The sequence below is a fragment of the Crinia signifera genome, chromosome 5, assembly GCF_055691185.1.
Source record: "Crinia signifera chromosome 5, ASM5569118v1, whole genome shotgun sequence".
NCBI classification, from domain to species: domain Eukaryota; kingdom Metazoa; phylum Chordata; class Amphibia; order Anura; family Myobatrachidae; genus Crinia; species Crinia signifera.
Genome location: NC_139221.1, coordinates 38,284,711 through 38,311,477, shown reverse-complemented (window position 1 = coordinate 38,311,477; position 26,767 = coordinate 38,284,711). Strand labels below are relative to the sequence as shown.

General features: G+C 43.5%; 1 protein-coding gene across 3 annotated transcripts in view; it reads left to right on the top strand.

The window, feature by feature from the left end:
* The window catches only part of DPY19L4 (dpy-19 like 4), a 49,308-nt gene that overhangs the window by 9,252 nt on the left and 13,289 nt on the right, over window positions 1–26,767 (top strand). For 2 of the 3 annotated variants that reach the window (XM_083187035.1, XM_083187036.1), the window contains exons 6-17: window positions 97–218; window positions 1,065–1,210; window positions 2,414–2,537; window positions 5,213–5,347; window positions 7,809–7,940; window positions 10,076–10,174; window positions 12,325–12,398; window positions 12,481–12,639; window positions 14,216–14,335; window positions 18,537–18,657; window positions 19,682–19,738; window positions 26,201–26,283. In XM_083187035.1, coding sequence (XP_083043161.1) covers window positions 97–218; window positions 1,065–1,210; window positions 2,414–2,537; window positions 5,213–5,347; window positions 7,809–7,940; window positions 10,076–10,174; window positions 12,325–12,398; window positions 12,481–12,639; window positions 14,216–14,335; window positions 18,537–18,657; window positions 19,682–19,738; window positions 26,201–26,283 — 1,372 coding nt within the window. The remainder of the gene's footprint in view (window positions 1–96; window positions 219–1,064; window positions 1,211–2,413; window positions 2,538–5,212; window positions 5,348–7,808; window positions 7,941–10,075; window positions 10,175–12,324; window positions 12,399–12,480; window positions 12,640–14,215; window positions 14,336–18,536; window positions 18,658–19,681; window positions 19,739–26,200; window positions 26,284–26,767) is intronic. The other variant, XM_083187037.1, reaches the window with a different exon arrangement.

Genomic DNA, 26,767 nt, shown 5'->3' with positions numbered 1-26,767 from the left:
CCCTTATCAGTAAACACAAGGGGTTTGGGACCAGGTGTGCGGACCTCTCCAGCCGTAGCCTACATTTGGGTTACTTTGCCTTGTTGTTCCTTCCAGGTGTATTTGAGCTGGCTTATAACAACAGGACTGTGCCAATGAAGACCATCAATGCTGTACAGCAGATGACACTTTACCCAGAGCTTATAGCCAGCGCCCTGTATCAGATGTCTGGAAGTCAGGTGAGCACCATGTATTACTTTTACTCAGTGGCTGATTAGCCAATAGGCTGATTAGGCTGCAGCCTAATGCACCAGGACTAGCTTATAGCGATCACCCGTCCCTATGTACTGTGTGAGGGGAAGTTATTAAGGTGACTGCGCCAATGTAACTTACTGATGGAACCATTACTTTATGTACATTGTGCTACAGCGCCAGCTGGGCAGCCTAACGGCAAAGTCTCCTTCACACACCACACGCATTAGATCCTACATGCCAGTTGTATGACCTTCATTACGTGCACATGGGCAGTATGACTGGCGAGTACCTGAGCGCCCATACACGTGTGTTCAGCAGCATTACAAGGGGAGCTACATATGTGTTAGCCTGGGGCACCTGAAACCTTCAATCAGGCCCAGATTTTACTACTCAGGGGGGAAAATAACGGCGGGCACCTATTCAATGCAGTAGCTCCCGTTTTTCCAAAAATGCCCATGGATTGTCGAGATCACGGCCGGATCTCCACAATCCGTTTTCATAGACATGCCCCCCTATTCGCCGATCGGCAGGCAGGACATTGAATCCCGCCTGCCGAAAAACTGGGCAGTCAGATTGTATACCCCCCTTACTGTAATAAATTCCCCACCCCAGTTATTAACTGTTAACCTGTTATGGCTTTCTATTCAAATTGACTAAGAGTTCTATTGAAAGGTGCTAAATAAGTAGACGACTGTGGTTGCTATGGGCAACATCCCATCTTCAATAGAATTGCCATCTTAGTAAAGCTACCCCTTAATGCCTGTTCTTATATTGTCTTTAATACCAAGTGCAATTGACCTGACTGCTGTGTATGTGTGTGTCCCTTGCAGGGTGTTGTGGACCCCGTTTATTTCTACATTGGAATAATATTTGGCCTGCAGGGGATTTATATCAGTGCCTTGTTCGTGACCAGCTGGATAATGAGTGGGACCTGGCTGGCTGGGATGCTGACCGCAGCCTGGTTCATTATTAACAAGTAAGAGAAGTGATGAGCTGCAGCACAGGTGACGTCCACTGAACGATCTGTTACAGCACTACAAGGACACGCACACAGAACCTGGCTTCTCTGTCCCACTGTCTAACCCATCACTGCCATATACTTTACATATACTGTATTCCAGGAGTAGTTCTGCACATTACCAAGCACACAATGTAAAAATCACATCACAGCTACTTTTCTCTGTACCCATTGTTATTACTCCCACCCTATGGCTCATACACTGTTCTTCTATTCTGCCCAAGGAGTAGGCTCTATTGGAATTTGGTTGTTTATCAGACATAAGCCTGATTCAGGAACAATTGGTCCCCGGTGTATTCACTCCGGGATGCTACTGTGTTGCTCTGTGCATACTAACACAGTTGTTTGTGAGTGTATGGGGGGGGGGGAGGGGGTCACCAGCTCCGGGAGCACTTGAAAAAAAAAACCATACAAATGAATGGGCAGCCACTGATTGGCTGAGACCTCTTAGCCAATCGCTGATTGGCTTAGAAAGGTCTCAGACAATCAATGGCTTCCTATTCATTTGTATGGGCTTTTTTTTTTTTTTTAAGTGCTCTGCCCGGCTCCTTGTTTCCCTGCGCCGCCACCCTGGTCCCGCTGGCGCGCTGATGGCAGCAGCTTCCTGCCTGCCTGGCTCCCTGCAGCACCAGCGGGACCAGGGTGGCGACGCAGGGAACCAAGAAGCCGGACAGGAGAAGACACTGCCGGGCAGCAGCGGGAGCAAAGCACTTAAAAAAAAAAAAAAAAAAAAATACAAATGAATAGGAAGTCATTGATTGGCTTAGAGAGGTCTCAACCAATCAGCGATTGGCTGAGACCTCTCAGCCAATCAGTGGCTGCCCATTCATTTGTATGTTGTTTTTTTTTGTTTTTTTGTTTTTTTTAGGTGCTCTGCTCCCGCCGCTGCCCGGCAGTGTGTTCTACTGCCAGGCTCCTTGGTTCCCTGCACCGCCACCCTGGTCCCGCTGGTGCGCTGATGGCAGCGGCTTCCTCCCCTGCCTGCAGCGCCCCAATTCTCCTTCTACTTGCAGCATGCCCGTCACTAATGATATCGGCTAGTAGGCTTGGATCAGTTAGTGGGCGAGGTACTAGACCTTTGCTGGCTCATTTTTACTTTAACTGCAGATGGCAGAAGAATTAATATGTTTCTGTATTGCTGCCTCCTGTGTTTTCTTCCAGGACAGATACTACCCGAATGGAAGACTCCATCCCTCTGAGAGAAAACTGGGCTCTCCCATACTTTGCCTGTCAGGTTGCTGCACTCACCGGCTTCCTAAGGAACAACAGCAATTTGTCTGTAGAGGTAAGAGTAAGCCGGAGTCCATCTCGGCACATATCCCTCTGCAACCCCTAGAGTGTCTCCACTAGCACAACACACACAATAAAGCAGAGGATGTGGCTGATCCAATAAAACATGAGGCACATCACCAATTCAAGGAAATAGGAAACATTGGTACTTGTGTATTTTCAGGGTGCACACTAAGCTATTTGCTTAGTGGGCTATTCTACGTAGTTAAATCACATCGCACGTTTTCTTGCCGTGCGATATGATGCAATCTCACTAGTTAATTTATTCACTGCACCCTGACCACCGATCGCATCGCACCACACACAAAATTGCATGCGATTTTGCGTGCGATGCGATTTAGCAAAACACCCCCAGTGTACATGTGATGCAATGGGATTTAGCACACCCCCACTATCCACGTCACTCCGAAGCGTGGCGAGCGCATGCGGTTACGCGTCCTCCCAACCTTTTCATACCCCCACTGTCCACTTCGGCGTGGAGGTGTGTTTCGAGCGCACACAGATAACTTTACATGTATTGCGCGTCCCCTCGCGGTGCTTGATGCGCTCACCACACTTTATAAAATCATCTCCACGCCGACATGGATAGTGGGGGTATGAAAAGGTCGCTTCGGGGTGACGTGGATAGTGTGGGGTGTGCATGGGTGCTTTTAAAATTAAGTGCCATCACATCTCATCGCATGGGTGCTTATACAATGAAGAATCGCATCGCACCACAAATGGCATGCGATGCGGGCAGGGGTGCACTAAAAATTAACTAAGGAAAATCGCATGGCATTGCACAGCAAAAGTGCATGCGATGCGATTTTCCTACGGTGCCGTACGTATGTAAATTGGGTGCCCTGTAAATACACAAGTACCGAAACATTTACTGTGAAGTGCCAGTTATTAAATTAGGTGAGTAATTGTGCCAGCAACATTTACCGCGCACATAGATTCCCTGGTGGTACTTTATTTACCAAGAATGGACATTCTCTGTATATTGAATAGGAGCACATAGGTCCAATACCTTCCCAATAATTGCTGAATAAACCAGAGTGTTTGGCGCACCCTTCCTTCCTTTTGCATTTGCTGTTTTACATTTATCTAGCCACTGAACCTAAAATAAGATTAATATCTCTGTGGTCATGCCCATCATTGTTACATGAATGTAGCTGTGGGTCATGCAGGCCGGTGCCAGAGGAATGATTCACCATAGTGTACATAGTCACCATGCTCCACAGTTGATGAGTAGAATGGTTTATTGATATAAAGGAACCGTTTCAGGTCATGTAGGGTACCACCAAGCTGGGCCGGTAAAGCCTGTGCTGTTGGTAACATAGGGCCTTATTCTAGTTCACTCTTTCTGACAAAATCCTTCTTAGATGGACAAAACCATGTGCACTGCAGGGGGGCAGATGTAAACTGTGCAGAGAGAGTTAGATTTGGGTGCGTTATTTTGTTTCTGTGCAGGGTAAATACTGGCGGCTTTATTTTTACACTGCAATATAGATCTCACTTTGAAGTAAAACCCCACCCAAATCTAATTCTCTCTCCACAAGTAACTTCTGCCCCCCTGCAGTGCACATGGTTTTGTCCATCTAAGAAGGATTTTGTCAGAAAGAGTGAACTAGAATAAGGCCCATAGTGTTGGTTTAGCCTACAATTGTGAGAACCATTTTTACCCCAAAGCAGACACTAGGCTAAAAGTGCTGCTGACAATTTAGTGGGGATCACGTTAATTTTTTAGATTTTTTTGTTGTTATTGTTGATTGCGAGCCCCCACTCTTTAATATTATTTGTCTTGGAGCCAAATCCTAATCTTTATGTATGGGGAGAGGATTAGTGAACCACTACCACTAGGGGCAGAATATTAGGCTAATCCAGTGGTTCCAAAACTGTGCTGTGACACCCTGGGGTGCCTTACTAAATTTGCAGGGGTGCTTTAGGTTGGTGGTCCAGGATTAACGAAATTTATTTATTGTCAAAGTAAAAGCCAAAATCCAGTGCTTGTGGCTTCCGGTCATAAGTGATGTTGACAAAAAGAAGACAAAAATCCTGCCTCTCACCACATAATTAAGCCCAAGAATGATCTACAAATACAAGGGGTTCCTTGTAAACAATCTTGATTCTCTAGAGTGCCATGATTCAAAAAAGTCTGGCAACCACTGGGGCTAATCTGATTATAAACACAGTACTGTCAGCTTCTTACACAGACAATCATGGAGTTAGTTTGTTGTGATGGTGAAGTTGGTGAGTTGTGCTTTTTGTAAAGTATTCAGGGGCAGGTTGACCAATGAGTGTTGCTCTTCTTATCACTCCTCAAGTGCTAAATAGTGCTCCAGCCAATCAGCTCTTGTCATGTCATGTGTCTTTGAATCATTTGAAAATGATTGGTTGGCACACCTTTCAGTTATAACAAGAATATCATTCATTGTTCTCTCTATGGGCCCGATGCACTAAGCTTCAAAAGTGATAAACAGCCAGCCAATCAGCTCCTACCTGCCATGTCACAGACTGGGTTTGAAAAAGGTCAGGCAGGAGCTGATTGGCTGGCTGTTTATCACCCTCCATTTTATCACTGTTGAAGCTTAGTGCATCTGGCCCTATGACTTTCTCTACGTTCTCTTGCTCTTCTGGTAGGGCTGCTGAGGTAATTAATTATCTGGAACTTTTGTTTTCCTTTTACAGAGGTTCTGTTACCTGTTGATGAGCGCATCCACCTATACATTTATAATGATGTGGGAGTACAGCCATTACCTGCTTTTTATACAGGCATTGTCTCTGTGTCTGCTTGATGGCCTGTCGCTTGTCAAGAAAGAGAAGGTAAAACATTCTGAAACAAAGACCCAAACCATGCACAGTAATCCTATCATTAGGCTTATTTATCTGAATAACATAAATATTGTGGAATCTGCTAATGCTACAGAAACTCCTGGCTCCGCAGCACTGAGGGACTGTGTACAAATACACAATGGTGGCTACAGGTCCTTTGATAATTGAACATCAGAGTGAAAGGGCCCATACACCAGTGGAGTGAAACGGGTTTTTTTTTTAGAATACAAAATTGAGATTTCCAAACTGTCTGAGGCGCAAAAGATGCTGATGGTGTTCGGACCGACAAGAAACCAGGGTTTTTTTTTTTGGTCGGTCGCACAAGACTTCAATTGGATGGACCCCTGAAATAGTACTTGAGTTGTTAACTATATGGACAGGGGTGTGCTACCTCTGGACACTGAAATTGAGAGCATAAGGAGGAAAAGAGTGTCCTATTGCAGGTGCACCACAAGAAATGAGTAAAATATAACCTTTATTAGTATTCTCTAAAAGGCTGCGATAATGATTAAAAAACATGCATAACATACAGAGGTGGGATAACACAATTTAAAACAAAGGTGGCAGGCAGGTGTAGCTGAAAACTGTTTATTATGGCGTGTGTCACAGTTATACAGGCAGGTTGGCCCTGAAGAAGCTAAACTGCGAAGCGCGTGCCGGCTAGCGGTGCGCAGGCAGTTGTGCTGTTTTGTTATTTTCTTTACAATGCATTTTGATGTACCACAGTGTGTTGTCTTGAAAGCCCTTGTAAGGGCTACAACCCACACTTGTGCCGCAGTGGGAACATCCCACCTTGGGAGTTCTCACTCTCACTGATACCCCATATTTGGGAGCAATCTCTGGTGGCTGTGTTTCCCTTGATCTACAGACAGGGATACACCCCACCCTAGAGTCCACACTAATAGCTGTTCCCATTTTTGCCACATTACTAGGTCTCTTGGGGTTGAGGTCTCTCTGATATTCTGACAGAGTAGACACCCCATCAGAAACCTATTTGTTACAGCTGGTAGGTGTCTGTGATACACACAGCACGTCTGATCTAAGTGTCAGAGGCGCTACATTTGTGTGTGAGGTTCTGACAATATGTGGAGCAACTAGAGGTCTGCTGACCCAGTTCCTCCTGGCACCCAATAGTTCTGACAGCAGGTGGAGATTTTAGATCCACCGCACGGACGGGGGCAGCCACACTGTACAATCATCACACGCCATAATAAACAATTTTCAGCTACACCTGCCTACCAACTTTGTTTTTAATTGTGTTATCCCACCTCTGTATGTTATGCATGTTTTTTAATCATTATCGCAGCCTTTTAGAGAATACTAATAAAGGTTATATTTTACTCATTTCTTGTGGTGCACCCGCATTAGGACACTCTCTTTTTTCCTCTTTTTCTCCTTATGCTCCCATACACCAGTGTAAGAGATCCTCTGATCCCCAAAACAACCGTTCCGCTGACCTAATCAGTGGTCATCTGTAATGTGCAATCCATCAGGGGAGCGAGAACATTTAGCATGTTCACATTGCCAAAATGTATTGTGTTTTTGACACCACTGAGACAGCATCTGAATCATATCCAAAGACATTAAGGGGGGGATTCATTTGGATTGGGTCAAATTCGTCCACATTCCATTGGTGGGGGGGGGCTGTGCAAGCACATATTGGTGCATGTGCAGTCCCCAGCAACAAATGGTGTTCATTCATTGCAGGGAGGGAGGGACAGCGGTGGACGGCAGCGGGAACGGGGCTCACCCATGGGAACGCCTAGCGTTTCATGGCCATACCGGTGAAAACGCTGGGCGTTCCCAAGGGAAATGCAGGGGCGGGTAGGCTGACATCACAGGACAAATGCCGCCTGCCATGTCTTCGTCCTGTCGTTCGTAAATAAGTCAGTTCAGACTTATTTACAAATGCTAGGACGGGGGGGGGGGGGGGTTGGAGGGGTGGCGTTAAGCCGCTTGGTAAGCATTGAACTAGTGGTTTTGAATCTCGCTCTAAGTGCGAGAGTGCGCAGTGATGTCACAGAAGTGTATTGCCCCATAATATGGCTGTCCTATACAAAAGTCGTTGCTTTGTATATGACCTTTTTTTTTTTTTTTCTATGGGCCCATGTAACATTTATACTGTATAACGTACTGCTCCACTCCATCCGACCACTGACTGCTGTTCTTAGCACCAACACACGTTAGTCACATGTAAGGGTTCTGCTTTTCATCGATCAAAGCTCTTTTTTTTTTTTTTTTTCACTTTTGTTTAAATCTTAAGGACCTGTGCATTTTGAAAAATAACAGTTACACAATTTGCTGGATTCCATGGAATTTGCAGGGTACAATAAACTTGCACTACAGAATAAAATAAATCCCATCTACCTAAGGTTGGTTCTAGTAGCATTTCCCGCAGTAATCTTAGATAACGGTCCAATGTCCATTTCTGATTGTGTTGTTTGTTCCTTAGGTGCACGACGTACATAAGATGTACTTATTCTCTGTGTTTCTGGGATATTTACTCCAGTTTGAGAATTTGGCACTGCTGACCTCTCCCCTGCTGTGCCTTGTAGTAGGGTCAATGATTGCCAAAAGCCTCCAGGTAATACATGGGAAACATTTAGCTGTCATGTGTATATAACCTTAGTACTCTCTTTATAGTAAAGGCTCATTATAAAAAAGAAAAATGTATATAATGTAATGTTTAATCAAAGTACAAAGTCAATTCGCTTACTAGCAAAAATAACTCTGTTTGTACATCCCTTAAGAGAGATTACATAGTTACAGCTTTGCAGGATGTCTGTGTTTTTAGTGTGATCTTTGCGATAGAGCTGCAGATAATATTTGTCCATTTATTTATCTATTTATTAACTGTTATTTATATAGCGCACTTTTACAGATTATAGCGGAACATTCACATCAGTCCCTGCCCCAGTGGAGCTTACAATCTATATTCCCTACCACATGTACACGCACACACAGACATTCTAGGGTTGATTTTGTGGAAGCCAATTAACCTGCCAGTATATTTTTGGATTGTGAAACTGGAGTACACAGAGGAAACCCACGCAAGCACAGGGAGAATATACAAACTCTGCACAGTTAGGGCCATGGCGGGAATAGAACCCATGACCTCAGCGCTGTGAGGCAGTAATGCTAACCATTACACCGTCCGTACTGCCCCAAAATAACACTGTGACCCCTCCCATTTGAGGGTATCAGCACTTTCCACTGTTCTAAAATACTTTTACACCACTATATATTACAGTACACGTTATGCTGGTTACACATTAGACTATTCCCAAAGCCATCCATATCGTTAACTAACTATATTGAGTGTACACACTGCCCGATTTCAATTGTGATATCTGTCAGTGAGAACACCCGGCCCCTGCTCCGTACGTGCAGTCGCTGATGAAATTGTTAGATTGAGCTGCATGTATAGTCGACGGAGGACGGGGTCGTTAATGACCCTCGGCTGTGCATCATCATTATCTGCACACGCTGGACAATATATACATAATATCGGCAACAATATTGTGCATTTCGTTGGCGATCTATCGCCCAGTGTGTACCCAGCTTTCTGTTGGTGTCCGGATGGCGGATCGTGATAGACAATGTCTAGGTCAACAAGCAAAATATCAATGTGGATCTGGTCGACACATGAAAAGGTCAACCTTTTTGGATTTTTTTTTTCTACATTTATTTTGTAACTTTTTACCTCCTTTGGACTCCGATTGGTAACGGTATAGTATGTCGAGCACAGCAAGGCTGTAAGGGTACGTGGTCCAATAATTGGGGGTCCGTTTGCTCGTGTCGACATTGACATGAAAGAAAAAAAACACCATGAAAACTTTGTCGACCTTTTCCATGTCCACCTTTTTCCTTGTGTCTACCTTGTGCATGTTGACCTCTTGGTGTAGACTTTATATCACTAGACTAATCTATCACACCCGGTTAGGTTGCAGGCTGTAGTGTTGCCTATAGCTTGCAGACTCCATAGGGTATATTAAATAAAACTTAAAAAAAAAAAGGAAACGTGTTGCTGTTGCCCATAGCAACCAATCCGATCTTATTTTCTGTTTCCCTATAAGGGTTGTTCAGCAGCCAATGGGGCAGAGGTATTAAAAGAGATAAATGCGAGTGTGATAATCATTCAGCCAATCAGCTACCAACTGTTGTTATAGAATGTTTTTTGAAAAATAGGAGCTGATTGGCTGGGTGTTTATCACTCATTGGGGCAGATGTATTAAGCCTTAACAAGAGATAAATGCAAGGGTGATAAAGAGAGATAAACGTCCAGCCAATCACCTGCTAACTGCCATGTTACAGCCTGTGTTTGAAAAAAGTCAGTAAGGAGCTGATTGGCTGGACGTTTATCTCTCTGTATCACCCTTACATTTATCTCTTGTTAAGGCTTCATACATCTGCACCTTTGGGCCAGATGCTCTAAGCTTCAAAAGTGATAACCTGGAGAGTGATAAACAGCCAGCCAATCAGCTCCTGCCTGACATTTTTCAAACGCAGTCTGTGACATAGCAGGTAAGAGCTGATTGGCTGCCTGTTTATCGCTCTCTATTTTATCCCTTTTTGAAGCTAAGTGCATCTGGCCTTTTATCACCCTCGCGTTTATCTCTTATCCATTGGCTGCTGAACAATCCTTATAGGGAAACCGAACCTACCTTTTCTCTCTTGTTCTTGGGTTTCCTAGTAACATCCACTCCCTGTTTCTCTCAGATCAGTGTGAAAAGGGGGACGTTCCGAGTAAAACTGATGAAGATCATGTATTTTTATTTGGCCTTTACAATAGCTGCATCGCTGCACTTTTTAATACGGGTAAGTGATAGCGTGCGCATTTTGTTTTTGAACACACTTTTATTAGAGGAATGCTACAGATTACAAACAATCATACATCTACACAGTGTATAAAATATATCAATGGACAAAGAAACTGTCATCAATTAGTAATGATACATTAAAAATAATATGTTGTTTTAAAAACACACACACACACCAAAAGATCCTAAATTGCCATAGGTGATATCAAAGGCAGCGAAAAACCTTAAAGGTTAGGATCGAAATGTTGAATTGGTGTATAGCAATAGGATTGGATATAGAAATGGGAATCAAAATGTATATTTAAACCCACACATCCCTTGGGGCGGGGGAGGGCCTGTGGGGAGATCAACCTCTGTAATATAACTTTCCTGGCAACGGTAACTAGAGTAGTGAGTGGTGGGGGAACAGAAGGGGGTTTAGCAGCAGTAGGCCAGGAATTGAAATCTGCTAAAAGAAACGGTTCCCATGAGAAAGGTGCAGACACATTTAATAATTTTTTTTTTTTTTTTGTCATCTCTAAAGCAATGTTAAGTCCTGCTGGAAAAAAGTGCTATATAAATACAATAATTTATCTTCTGTCCATTTACCTGCGAGTTTATGAATCGTGCACACAGCAATACCTGCATTTGTGGATCACAAGAAGTTTTTGCAACGATCACCCCTTTTCTACTAGCCTAAATATCCAAGGTTGTTGCACAGGAGCGCGCAAAACCTGGGATTGCAGACAGGTGAAAACGCTCCAAGTTGAAATGACCCAGGTCGTGAGACCCAGCATTTCAACCTGGGTAGTGAGCAGGGTTGAACACTGGTTTTACCCGGCTGGCTGTGCAGTGTAAACGGATAACCCAGGTCAATGCGACCCGGATCCCATTCACTGCAATGCAATAGTCGGTGCTGGTATATGATCTCTTTTCCCAGCAATGGCTCAGGACCAATGACGTCACCCACCCAGCATTATGCCTGGTGGGGGACGCTGGTGGAAAATGGGGTTTACAAGCCGGGTCGCACCTGGCTTGGAGCCGGGTACAAAATCCTGGGTGCGTCCCGGCTTGTTGTTGGGAAAGGGGTGTAGTTCAGCCTGATCACTGTTGTGCGTTTTCGCCAGTTGTTATTGAACAGCTCATTTTTTATTTGCAAACCGGCTGCAGTTTGATTGACAGGAAGACGGTGATTTGGGGTTATAACTGGATGTTTTCAGGGAGTGTCAGGAAAAACGCAGTCATACCCAGGAGTATTCAGGTTGGGTGTGTGACATCCGTTCCGGCCTCGTAATGGTGACGTGATTTGCTGACCAGCGATCTATTCGCAAACTTGCACAGGGCGGGATTACACTCCGGGAGGGCGGTGGCTAACTGGTCACAGGCGGCTGCAGTTTCACACAGCCGCGATCAGGGCCGAATAACCCCCTAAATGAATGTTACATGAGCAGTGGGCTTGAACCTTTTTGAAAGATTGTTTCTATTATATGTTAGATACGTTACGCTCTGCTGCACAGTTGTATCTAACCAATGCAACAAGTCCAGTAGGAATTCAAATTTGCAAAAACAACAACAACAAAAAGATATTTTGGTATTAAAGCTAATATTTTTTTAATGCCTTTTTATTTAGTGACAGCAGCAATTAAATGGTTAACACAAACCGGACACAGGGCCTTATTCTAGTTCACTCTTTCTGACAAAATCCTTAGATGGAGAAAACCATGTGCACTGCAGGTGGGGCAGGTGTTACTTGTGCAGAGATAATTAGATTTGGCTGGGGTTTTACTTCAAAGTGAGATCTATATTGCAGTGTAAAAATAAAGCAGCCAGTATTTACCCTGCACAGAAACAAAATAACCCACCCAAATCTAATTCTCTCTGCACATTTTACATCTGCCCCCCCCTGCAGTGCACATGGTTTTGTCCTTCTAAGAAGGGATTTGTCAGAAAGAGTGAACTAGAATAAGGCCACTGTGGACTAATTAGATTAATAAAGAAAATCCTCAGTAGGCTATCCAACAGGAATATGTAATAGCCAGGACCAGCCAATGGGAAAATAAAATGAGATGTTTGAACTGCTGCACATCTCATTGTACAAGTGAAGATGGTTTGTGGGCGGGGCATGTACTAAAATCCTCCATAATCTAAGCATGGATTTATATCCTACAGACCGTGATTCCGCAGAAAGAAAACCGTCAAATCCTGAAGTTTCTAGAAGTTAAATTTGGACTGAACATGACCAAGTAAGTTCTGTGTCATTCTGACGTTTTCCAGATCGTGCTGTCAGTTTGTACTTTTGTTCCTAGCTGTGTTCCTGTATTGTAGGAACTTCACAGTGAATTGGCTTCTGTGCCAGGAGTCCTTTCAGCCGCCCTCTCAGGACTACATCTTACGGCTCACGCAGTCCTCGCTTCTGCCGTTTTACATCTTGGTCTTCATTATCTGCCTGTTCTCCATATGCCAGGGAATCGTTAAAAGACTTCAGTAAGAAATAGATTTTTGTCAATAATATTTCAGTTTTTTTCTGCAATCTTTATTTATTTTTTTTAAAGGGCAAACCCATGCTTGTAAATGATTGCCCCTTTAAATAAGTCCAAGTTCGGCCGGCATCCCACACGACCACAAAACTCTGATTTTATTACATCCGGCCCATAGTATCGTAGGAACACTGTGCTGGGTATATGAAAACATCTAAAATAAGTAAACAAAGTAGAAGCCTAAATGTACCTTATTATGTTTACATCATTTTTATTGTTTTGTCTGTGCTTACTTGAAATATCGCAAAAAAAAAAATTATTATACATTTAGGAGGATATTCAATCCCAGGTCATGGCTGTTGACAGCCGTCACCCTGGCCCGTTTTCGTTTCCCTGGACAGCATATCGCCAGGTGGGATTCAATGTCCCGCTTGCCTATTGGCGAAAAGGAGGCATGTCCCCATAAACGGCCGTGGATTGTCGAGATTTGGCCGTGATTGCGACAATTCACAGCCGTTATCGGCAAATCGGGCCGACAGCTTTTAAAGTCTGGCCCGTTCTATTGATCTGACTCTTCGATGCTCTCGGGAAAGACAGTATTGAATAGGCGCACACCTCGACCTGGGACCATACGTCACCAACCCAGCAATAACCCGGGTCTGAGATGGGATACGTTCGCTAGGTCAACACTCTGAAGGATCGGAATTTCGACACAAGCATTAGGCCCACAATGGGAAGGTTGACGGTGAAAAGGTCGTTATGGTTTTTTTTTTTTCGTGTCTGAAGCATGGCGAGCACAGCTTTAAGGTGGCCATACACACGCAGATTTATCTTCAGATCTGGCTGGTTGGAACAAAAACATGGTTATGGATGAGAGCAAAAGACAGTTGACCATTTCTTGGAAATGCTGGAAAACTGCCAAACTGTCACTCATCCATAACCATGTTTTTGTTCCAACCAGCCAGATCTGAAGATAAATCTTACTAGTGTATGGGCACCTTTTACACTGATATGGTGTCCATGGCGACTTGCGTCGTCATTCTCGATGAAAAAAGGGTGCAAAACTCATGTCAACCTTTTGACTATCATCCTTCCCATTGTACACCAAATGCTTGTCGACCTATAGAAAGAAATAAGAATAATAGTAAGTAGTATTTTTCAGCCTAATACATAACCGGTCATTTAATGTACTTAGTGCATGTGCGGCACTGATGGTTTGATGGGTAACATTAACCATGGCCATAACTGTGTGTAGTTTGTATATTCTCCCCGTGCTTGTATGTGGTTTTTTTTTTTTCTCCTTCAGGTACTTTCCAATTCAAATATACATGTGTAAGTTAACCATAGTGTGTGTGTGTGTGTACATGTGGTAGGGAACATAGATTGTAAGCTTCGCTGGGGCAGGGACTGATTTGAGTGTTGAGTGATGTGATGTGAGTGTCTCTGTAAAGTGCTGCGGAATATGTGTGCGCTATATAATTAACTCGGAAGTCAATTTAAAAAAAAATCTCTGTTGATCTTTTTAAAATGTTGTTCTAGTTTTCTCTTTCTCCTTAGTACTAATTGTAGCGTTGTTTTTGCAGGGGTATTCCGATAAGCAGTAATATCCCTCCAGAGGAAGGACGGATCGGGGAGAAGCCGGAGGTCATCTACCACATCATCCAGACTCTTCTCCTTGGCTGCTTAGCCATGACCTTTGAGGGGTGAGGTCTGACGTATACAGAATCTCTTGTAGTCACACTTGATGAGTCTGGGATTGCATAGAATGTTGGTCTAAATCTGTATGTCGCATGACCTGGATGAGATTGCTTGGAGTTGATGAGAATGTTGGCATACATGAACAGGTCTCTGATTCGCTGATCACTGTATCTGCGTGGCTGCTCATTCGCTGGCCTCTCCGCATCTATTTGCTTGGCTGCCTTGTGATTGGCCTGACAGACCCTAGATGCAGTCTCGGTCATCGTGCTGAATGCATGGACAGGGGTGTGTGTGTATACTGACATTATCTATTTCCTGCACCCAAGCCATACAATCCGTTCTTGCTTGTTCCTTACATTATGTGGTTTTGTATTGTGTCATTGCTGAACACTTGGCGTTATCACTGAGTAAGCCTGGAATAAAGTAATTTTTACTCCATTAAAACATCACTTGAGTTAATTTACAGATTCATAGATGTCAGTAAGACTGATAATAATAACGCAATAGCAAACTAGTTGGAAGCTTGGCTTCCCAGCTGTTGTTGTACCACAAGTCCCAGTATGCCCAGAAATGTATTTTTCCACAATGGCTGGAGTGTCAGAAGTTATACTGAGCTTTTTCTGGGCATGTTGTGACTAGGGATGGCAATCGACCATCGATGATTCAAAATCATTGATGGTTTATGGCTGATGTCAAATACTTTTGCCATCGATGGGGGAGTTTCTCTCCATCGATGGCACAGCAAAACCAATTTTTTTTTTTTAATTTAAGGTTTGGGACACGGAGCATAGCTCCGCCCACAGGCCAGCCAGTCAAATAAAATGGAATGGATGACCATCGATAGGTAAAACTATCAATGGTCATCCATCACATAGTTTGTTACTGTTGATGGCTGGTTGCAGTTTCGCCATTGATGGCAACTGCACCGAATGCTGTCCCTAGCTTGAACTAGTTGCCTGCCTGGGAAATATATAGTGCTAACAATGAGACACAAGGGGGAGAGGCTAATTCAGTATAAAAAGAGAACTCGACACTTACTGTGAACTCCTTGCTGCTCGGTCGAAACTGAATAGGATCCTTTTAGATAAGATCAAATTCTCCTACAGAAAATGCCGTAGCAAATACTATAAATGGGGCAACAAACCTGGCAAAATGCTGGCCTGTGCTCTTTTGCGAAAAAAGAGCCATTTCCTTCATATCCTCTATCAGGGATGGGACGGACCGAACTTTCCACGAGACGGATAAGATAGCGGAAGCCTTCTGCTCCTACTATTCCTCGCTCTATAACCTCCCCCCTACAGAATCCTTCCCTGAGGCTGGGGAGAAGCAACGCGCGATAGGTGAAACTTAGTCCAGCCACTATAGAGGAACTAGAAAAAAACATTTTCACTCCTTGAACTTGAGGAAGCTATAAAATCTTCCCCCTCTGGGAAGAGCCCAGGCCCAGATGGTTTCCCCATTGTTTATTATAAGGCCTTCAAGGACAAATTGCTCCCCATGCTCCTGGAAGCCTTCAACTCGATCTCAGACTCGTCCCCCTTTTCCAAACAGTCCCTTGAAGCCATCATTACAGTTATCCCTAAAGAGGGCAAAGACCCGTCCCTCTGCCCCAGTTACCGCCCCATATCACTTTTGAATTCTGACCTGAAACTCTTTGCCAAACTCTTAGCAAATAGACTGAAGTTGCTCCTCCCGAGCATCATACCTAGTGATCAAGTGGGGTTTGTCCCGGGACGTGAGGCCCGAGACAACACCTCCAAAATCCTGGCTTTAGTCCACCACATCTCTAAGACGGGTGCTCCAGCGATCCTGCTCTCTACCGATGCCGAAAAAGCGTTTGACAGGATCGACTGGAGCTTCATGTCAGGTATCCTCCAGCACATGGGATTAGGCCCCACTTTCTCCCAACACATTCTCTCCCTTTACCGTACTCCATCAGCCAAGGTCAAGGTCAACGGCTCCTTATTCACTTCCTTTAATATTAGGAACGGCACTCGCCAGGGCTGCCCCCTTTCACCACTAATATTTATTCTCTGCATGGAGGCCCTAGCCCTCTCTATAAGAGCGAACCCAGATATCTCTGGCTTCACCCTCCTCGGCCAGGAATATAAACTAGCCCTATTTGCCGATGACCTACTCGCAACACTCACATCCCCGATCATCTCCCTCTTCGGGGCCCTTTCCAACTTTAAAATTAACTACACAAAGTCAATTGCACTAAATATTTCCACTCCCCCTAGTATCATCTCCGGCCTCAAATCAGCGTTTCCCTTCACCTGGCACGACTCCCAACTAAAATACCTAGGAGTACTAGGTATATACTAGGTAATACACTAGATGCCCCTCCCGGCTCTTTGAAGCTAACTTCACCCCCCTCCTTACGAAACTGCGGCACGATTTGTGTTCGTGGAGAGCTCGACCTTTTTCATGGTTTGGTAGATTGGGGATCCTGAAGATGAACTTCCTCCCCAGGATCCTTTACCTTCTCCAGACCCTCCCCATTAAGATCCCCCAACATTGGTTTAAAGATATACAGGCCATAATACGTGATTTTGTCTGGGCAGGAAAACGACCGCGTCTGAGATTAGATCTCTTACACAGATCAACATCTAGGGGAGGCTTAAGACTCCCATATATCCAAGGATACTATCAGGCCTCACTACTAACTAGGATCATTGAATGGTCGAGAAGAGATACGACAAAACAATGGGTTCGGATCGAGCAGCAGGAACTACGCACCCCGGTATATATAGCCCCATGGCTCCCCTCCTTACCTACCTCAAGCCATCCCACTATAGGACCCACCATGCAAACATGGAAATCCCTTAGGAAATTCCCCTCCATTTCCTTAAAGACCTTCCCGTATAGGTCCTTTCTTGCACTTAGCTGCTTTCCTCCTGGTGCAGATTTGTCGGCCTTTAGCCGTTGGTTAGACAGGGGACTCTTCCGAGTAGGACAGCTGGTGAGCGCGGGACGTTTTTTGTCTTTTGATGAAGTTAAAGCTGAATGGAGCCTACCAGATGTGGAATACTGGCGGTACCTACAGGTCCGTCACTATTTCCACTCTCTTGGTCCCTCCAACACGCTAACCAGCCCCCCGTCACCCTTTGAACTCCTTTGCGCCAATAAGACCCCCCCACAACACACCATCTCCACAATATACAATCTTATCCTGGCAGATACCAGCCTCAAACCTCCCCACTTTACAGTAGCCTGGGACCGAGAACTGGGAGAGGAGATAGGTGACGCCAACTGGGAAAAGATTCTATGCCTGGCTCACGCATGTTCCACCAATGTGGGTGTCCGCGAAACACAATACAAATTAATATCTCGCTGGTACAGATGCCCAGACACCCTCTCCAAAATGGGCACTGGAGCTCCCAATATCTGCTGGCGTTGCTCCGGGGCCCCAGGAAACCCACTGCACATATGGTGGCAGTGCCCTCTTATCCTACCTTATTGGTCGGAGATATTCAGATTGTCTGCGGTTATCCTGGGAGACCAGATCCCCACAGACCAACTATTCTGGCTATTCCACCTCTCACCAGCCCCCCATATCGAGATACAAAAACTCCCTGCTATGCCACCTGAACAATGCTGCTAAATCGGTTATCCCGGTGAGGTGGCGCTCCTCCTCTCCTCCAACAACAAAGGACTGGTTCAAAAAAATAGACTTTTACATGGACATGGAAGACATCCTATCCTCTGCTGAGGACAGACACGCCCAGTTCAGGAATACATGGTCCCGCTGGCTGCTCTTTAAGGACACCAAGACCTACAAAGAAGCAATAACACCCTAATCCTCTTGGTGCCCCCTCCCCCCCCTCTCTATCGACCGGGGCATCGGTTGTCTCCCCCCTCACGCTTACTCTCCCGCTGACCCTCCCTGTTGGAAGTGGCTGTAGACCCGCGTCCACGACTATACTTTTTATCTTAACTACTGATAACTAAATTTACGAACCGGAATTCCCCCCCCCCCCCCCCCTTCTGATACCCTTTCCTTCCCCCCCCCCCCTTTTTTTTTTTCCTCTCCCTCCCCCCCCCCCCCCCCCCCCCCCCACACACACCAGTTTTTGCATATTCTATTAAGCTAATGTACTGCTCTTCAATTGTCAAATTTACAATAGAATTATACTGTGTTTGCTACACCTAAAACAATAAAAATCTATTTGCATTAAAAAGAGAACTTGCGCGTCTCTGTTTCAGAATGAAGTACCTGTGGACGCCCTATGTTTGTGTGCTCGCTGCTTTTGGAGTTTGCTCACCTGAGCTTTGGATAACGCTTTTCAAGTGGATACGACTGAAAACCGTACATCCTGTTTTACTGGTGAGTAATCCACTTATTGCCAAGCGGGGAATCGTATTGTTATGGGAATAAAAAGGAATAAGCCACTCTTATCCAGGAGAGCCGAATGGAGAACAGTATATTGTTATATACAAGGGTGGGAGGCCGTGACCACAAGAGCAGCCATGTAAAAGTTATTTGCCACAAATCGTGTAGTCTCCCCATGAAGTGGCTTAAACTGCCCGTAAACCTATTTGCCTCTTAGTGAGACTCCGTAATGCTCCACTTACAGTGGTTTGTACTTTTCTGGCTTAATGTTCATTTTTGTAGGTCCTTTATCCATATGTAATGCTTATTCCTACATATTGACCATTGTGATGCGCCCAACATGGCTGCCCCGCCTGGTGCTCTGTGTAGAATACAAAAAAATGCATGGTTCTTGCCCATATTGTTGGTCAGCAGTTGTCGGCACTGCCTGTCCTGCCCTGTGTAATCCTATGCAGTGCACATAAAATGGCATCTGGATCCTTCATCAAGAGGATTTATAATCCTAGCAACTGCTCGCTCAATATGGCTGCCTCACCCTTAATATTAATTCCGTAGTCTCTCATATTTCCTGCTTAGCTAAACCTATTGTGTTTATTGGTTGTGTTTTTTGGTTTTTATCATGTTATGTTTTGTAATATGTTTCCACAGTCTATTTAGAGCCATGGGTCTTAAGGAAGAATAATTTTTTTTTCTGGTTATTCGTGGATGGAGTATGAGAAGCTTGTAAAGTGATTTTTTTTGTGTGTGTTTTTGGGATGCACTGCTTGTATCTTGCAATTCCGGTGTTGACCACAAGGTGGCAGGAGTATACACATCATGAAAATTGAGGGGACATGACTATTTGGTTTAGTGTGCCATTGCTTTATTATAGATTGCCTATTGCACAGTTACAATTGCAGGGATGGTGTTTATCATGCTTAATACAATCTGAGATGAATAACATTGCTGTCCTTCCATGTCCCCCTTTTGGCCTGAGCCTGTAATGCTGGATTACTGGTGTCTCTTATATATGTTACAGGCTTTCATCCTAAGTGCTGCCGTTCCTGCAGTCATTGGCTTCAGCTTATGGAGGGAGGTGAGAGATCTTTCACGGAACACATGTGTCTTGTCTTTTATTTGTAGTGTATAAATGTGACACAACATTTAGGGCTCAGTCCCATCACCCACAATGTTATCGCAGGTGTTATTAAGTGTGGTGTTCGGCCGCACTTACAGCACCTTCTGCTCGCGTATTATTGCTCAAATCCCCATAGGGCTGCAAGCAGAAACCTGCGAGTCGTGCACTAAAAGGGGTGGTGAGAAGTGCGAGTTCAGGTGATGTTGCCGTGGGAATGTTAAGATCCAGTGGCAATCTGACAATCGCTGACCATATGAGGCAGTACAAGTGTGTGACCCATTTATTGATTGACTTACAATGACATACCCTTGGGACTGCGCTCTGTGATGACACAAGACAAAGTTTCTAGTCACAGAAATTAAGGGCCGTCTCCAATGTTCTTTATTTGCATGATAATGTGCGATTATGCAAAAGTGCAAATCCCAGGAGCGAACGGCTTTGGTGAGGTTCACACTCGCCAGGCCATTTGCCTCTGAGAAGGGCGGGCCGGGGGCGAGCAGCAGGGGAACACCCCAGTGTTTTATGGGCATCGCTATAAACACAGGTGCGGCAATGCCTGCTCGGGTTGGGCTGATGTCACATGACACATTTGAAACAAAGAGAAAGAAAAGAAATCAGTTATTTATTTATTTATTTACAGGTTCTTATATAGCGCAGCAGATTCCGTTGCGCTTTACAATAGTAGACAGTGATAAAACAAACTGGGTAACAACATACAGACTTGGAGGTAGGAGGGCCCTGCTGCAAGCTTACAATCTATAGGGATATAGGGGGAAACACAAGGACAGGACGGACGGGACGCACTCCTCACCCACAATGTCTATTTTAGACTCTTTATAAAAACATACCTACAATTAGGTGTATACTTTATTGGTGTATATTTACACATTGACCTAACCGGTCATCATTTATTTTGGAGGTTCTCAATTTTATTAATTGTATGCAACCTTTTTTATATATGTTCCCTTTGCAAGGGATAATAAGTAGCGAAATTATTAAAAACTTTCTTTTATATAATATAAAACTGTAATAATGAGTGATTGAATGATCCTCATTAAAACAAAATATACGATGAGGAACCTCATAATACACTAAGAGTAATTCCCGATTAATAGAAAGCCAAATACAGGCAACACACACTATAGATACACTTAGAACATAATTATTCACAAGCACATCCAAGTGTACACACAGCTAGGATATTATCATTCACTAAACCAATTATATATAGTAAGGAGAGGATCACTTATAATGTAATTACACTGAGGAAGCACAACCCATAATGAAATCTGCATATTCTGCCTATACAGGCAGGATATGAATAATCATCACAACGATGGCACTATTTTCCGCATAGATTCAGTCATAGGGCAGTATTCAATGAAAAAGTTCTCCGTGCATGGAGAGCGTTTTATTTCGCTCTCCATGCACTCTCCGTGTTCCGGAGGGCTCTCTGCCACTCCTGCTCCCTCTATTCAATGTGGCTGATGCTCTCCGCCACCCGCGGAGAGTCTTAACCCCTGCAGGGAGCAGGGAGCTTTCAGGGAGCCGGAAGCAGCCAGAGAGATTAAAGTCTCCCTGGCTGCTCCAGAGGACTGTGGAGGGGAGGGGGGCTCTCCAGGACCCAGGCTGCACCCCCCTATAGCCAGCGGGGGGACCCAGTATTCACTGCACCCGTTTGTGCATAGTTACGTTCGGGTGCAGTGAATATATGAATATCTAATGAGCGGCTCGAGCGCTCCGGCCCCCTGCTGGCTGCACTGTGTAAAAAACAAACAAAAAAATAAATTAAAAAAAATATTTTTTTTAAATTAAATATATATTCATGTGCTATAAGCACATGAATAAAAATAACATGCCCCTTCACAGAAAAAAAAAACTGATTTTTTGACACCAAAATTTCTTAAAAAAACCTTTTAGTTTAAAAGTTCACATTCCAGCTCTCCATCAAAAGATGGAGAATTGCTACACGGAGAGACACGGAGAAAGTCACTTAGAAAGACGGAGAACATTTCACATTGAATAGGGTTGCTCGCTTTTGGAGAGCAAAATGCTCCGTCCAAGGCAAACAAAGCACAAGTTCTCCACAAAACACGGAGAACTTTTCTCATTGAATACTGCCCACAGACTAATTTATATAATAATTTCACACAGCATTAAGCACAGATACTGTAAGTTGCACTTTATATTTTATTTCACTCATTATATTATTATAATTTTTTTTATTTTTACACCAAATGTTTTTGCACTAATAGTTTATCACTATGTGAGGCTGTTTATTAAATATCTATTATCAAATTCATACCATTAAATCAGATGGCATGGACTTGGACATTATAAGTCCTATGAGAGCACCCAAAAATTAAAATAAACAAGAGATAACACATTACCATTTAAAAATAATTATTTGGGAACAACACAATAATAAAATACCATTAAAAGTGTATAAAATATAAAAATATAAAAATGCAGAAATTCATGAGAATCAGTAAAAATAGCAAAAACATAAAACAAAGATGAAAATATTCCCTATCAAATCTGCCGTTAATGCTAATAAAATACTGCTAAAAAAAATATATATAGAGAATACAAGAATAAGCAGCACTGTATATAATAAGGGACAGAGACAGTCCCTTTAAAAATAAAAAAGAAAAAAGAAATAGATATAGTGCAGCAACGGATCAATTTGCAATCTGATTGTTAAATAGAAATTATGGAATGACGACTGAAAACAGCTGGGCATCAGCATACTTAAGCTTATAAAATATTGATATATATGGTGAAAACATTGCTATACATAATATAAACAAATGGGCAGATGCCATAAATAATAGAACCATAAACATTGTCAGTTATCCCTAAAAAGAACTGCAGCCAATAAGACTGTCATGACTAATTTGAAAAATCAAAAGCAAGACCGTGATTGGTCCAACAGTAGAAACGCCCAAGTAAGACAAAATCCCATAAATAGAACCCAGTAGAGGCGGGCCAGATACCTAGGTGTTGAGCCTTTGAAAAAGCTACTGAGCGAAATGCGCATCAGGCATTCACTCTGTGACTCTGTAGCAATTGCTTAAATCTGTATTTATATGTCTGTCTGTTTGGTGTAATCTATTATGTGTAAATAGCCTAAATTGTATACCAGGATACGGGTGCGTAGTGCACGCTAGCTGAAGGGACTTAGTCTCTGGTATAAGAGGCAGTGTGGGACATTACAGTGTGCATCCAAAACGGAGCACATGTTACAAACAAATCCCCACTGCTTAACTACCAAAGTGCAAATATCTGCAAGTGCAGTTTACTGTACTAAATCCGCAACTCTCAGTATTCTGACACCTAGCGGCTAGTGTTTAAAAGGTGAGGAAACACTGTGTTGTATTTAATCACCACCATCCACAGGCAGTGGAAATAACCATTGCTTGAAAACAAGTCCAATTTAGGAACCAATTTCGGGATTGCTCCATGTGTACGCAAGATGTGATGAGATTAATAACATCTATAAAGTGAATCATATTGATCAGTGTGCAGATGTAAGGGGAATTAGTTACTAAGTAAATACCAGTACTAATAAAATCTGCACAACTATATGACACACAACCACGATCCAATCTAGTGATCTCCTTGTGTGTATGCAAAAATTCACACTTTTTTGCTATAATCAATAAAAATGTCTAATATTGATATGTGATACACCTTTGAGAATATAACTCATTTATAGATTGCAATAAAAGCTTCTAAGTATAGTGTCTATACACATGTACATCCCCACTGCTTAACTACCAAAGTGCAAATATCTGCAAGTGCGGTCTACTGCACTAAAAACATCCGCAACTCTCAGTATTCTGACACCTTGCGGCTAGTGTTTAAAAGGTGAGGAAACACTGTGTTGTATTTAATCACCACCATTTACAGGCAGTGGAAATAACCATTGCTTGAAAACAAGTCCAATTTAGGAACCAATTTCGGGATTGCTCCATGTGTACGCAAGATGTGATGAGATTAATAACATCTATAAAGTGAATCATACTGATCAGTGTGCAGATGTAAGGGGAATTAATCACTAAGTAAATACCAGTACTAATAAAATCTGCACAACTATATGACACACAACCGCGATCCAATCTAGTGATCTCCTTGTGTGTATGCAAAAATTCACACTTTTTTGCTATAAACAATAAAAATATCTAACATTGATATGTGATACACATTTGAGAATATAACTCATTTATAGATTGCAATAAAAGCATCTAAGTATAGTGTCTATACACATGTACATCCCCGAATAAAATCACAGTCGTGCACCATTTCGTACTACCATTTATACACACAAGCAGCTGTGACCCTCACACACTGCGTGCACCCCCATGGGAATCTTCCCCGATCCCAAACATTAAATAGAAGAGAGTGCCGGGCTGAACGGCAAGCACCCCTCTCACATGGTGTTTGGGATGCATTACTGTATCTTAGGATACTAGGCATTTAGAGACTTGATGTGTAAGTGAAAATACAAACGTACACTCAGAATTAATACGCCAAAGCTTGAATAGAAATAAGACGATTTATACACAATTAAATACTCCAATGAATACTACATTTGTGTGACATAAAGTGTGTGATCAAAGGAGGAATGTAAAAATCGAATCTAGACAAGAAACATAGCAGACTTGGAAATTCACTTTATTATAAAGTAAATACAGATTTGGATACATTTGCAACAAATTAAGCAAACTAAATACAGCAACAAACAGATCACAGAGATACTTTTAAATCTTTATTAAACCCTTTCTTCTTCTATATCTTCACTTTGTTTTTAATAATTTCGCTACTTATTATCCCTTGCAAAGGGAACATATATAAAAAAGGTTGCATACAATTAATAAAATTGAGAACCTCCAAAATAAATGATGACCGGTTAGGTCAATGTGTAAATATACACCAATAAAGTATACACCTAATTGTAGGTATGTTTTTATAAAGAGTCTAAAATAGACATTGTGGGTGAGGAGTGCGTCCCGTCCAAACTGATATCTTTTCTTTCTCTTTGTTTCAAATGTGTCAATATTAAATCAGGGGGCTGCACCCTAGCAGGTCAGGAATTGTATTTGGATAAAACTCCTGGCAGGCTGACCGTTCTTCCACCCACAAAACAATACAAACTATTACCACTAAACTTATGGTGCGGGTCTCCCAATCCCTTTCCCTGATGTCACATGACGTCAGCGCCCACCCTAGAATCAGCGGATAATAGCCAGAATAAGGATCAGTCTAGACTGACTTTTATTACCTGGGGGAGATGGATCATTCCATGGTGTGCGCCCGCTGAATGATTTCTCTCCTGTTCGGCTGCATGCACGATAGCGAACACATCCCCTCACATGTGCCTCTATATAACCTCTGCATTCTCTATGTAACTACATAAGTCCATTCAAATCCGCCATTAACAGCTCATTCTGTGGAACTGTTTAATTCAACCACAAGGTGGCGCCTTCACTTTATAACAGACAGTGGGCCAGATGCACTAAGCTTCAAAAGTGATGACATTTGAGAGTGATAAACAGCCAGCCAATCAGCTCCTGCCTGCCATGTCACAGACCGTGTTTGAAAAATGTCACAGGAGCTGATTGGCTGTTTATCACACTCCATTTTATCACTTTTGAAGCTTAGTGCATCTAGCCCAGTATAGTTTACTAGCTGTGTGAATACTTATGGAGAATGTGCATCCATCATACAGCACATCTCCTAAGCCGCATTATTGCTGACATTCTGCTTTCACAGTAATACGTGGATTTCTGTGTATGTGTGTTACTGTTGTAGGCACTTTTTATGTAGAACTGTACTTATGTTGCACATTGACTTGTGAATCATGGGAAGGGTTGAGTTCTGGCCTATAGCTGTTGCAGAACCATTGGTACTTCTTTACTTTCACGGCGCCACTAGATTAGGACAGATAGGAAATCGCGGTCATCGCGGGCATTGAATGCACTAAAAAATCGGGTGCGACGCGATGCCCGCGATTTCCCATAGGGACCAATGTTAAATTTCTCAATGGACACGATTTTGTGTTCAATGCCTCAATTGACACGATTTTTCCATAGGAAACAATGTTAAATGGCCCACAGAGGCCAAATAGGCACCCTCAAGTGTGAAATGACCCCCACAATTGTTAACGCCACCCCACGATCAACGTCAACCCGAAGCGTGGCGAGCGCAGCGAGCCCGCAAGGGGCGGCGGTACGCGTCCTCCGACCTTTTCATGCCCTACTATCCACTAGGGCGTGGAGTGAGAATAGATTTTTAGTGCATTCAATGCCCGCGATGACCGCGATTTCTAGTGGCGCCGTGAAAGTAAAGAAGTACCGAACCATTATATGTATGTAGGGATAATGGAGGATTCTAACCAACTGCTTTATATTTGAACAGTTCTTACCTCAGATTGTTAACGAGCTGACGGAGCTGGAGGAGCATTACGAGTCTGATGCTGTAGAGCTCATGAACTGGATAAAGTGAGTGCCCCGGTTAATGGGTCTCTGGTTAGAAGTAACCGGTTACTGCCACTTACACACTTACCGATATTTCTCAACTTGTTTACAATTTTGTCAGCAGCTGGCATATCAGCCGTACCTGGCACTGCCAACATATATGGCAGGTTTACCTGTGAGCCACTATGAGTTACGCACAGGGCCAGATAGGGCTCAGGCCACCCCCTGGACCCGGAGGTTTGGCTCAGCTGTCCCCGCCCCCATGCAGGCCCGTTCTATACTCAGCAGCCAATAGGCTGTGTGTATTCCAATGGGCCCCTAGCAGCAGTAGCTCAGCCTGAGCCAGTGAGCCGAGCTGCGGAGCCTCCGGACCGGGATGCGGGACCATTGGCCCCTTTCACACCAGAAAAGTCCTAATCGTTACGGATCACAGGTCAGACGGCGGGCGCAGATGTCACCGCTCTCCAGCTGCAGTGGGTTAAACCTGGGAACAATCCTGCTCAATAGC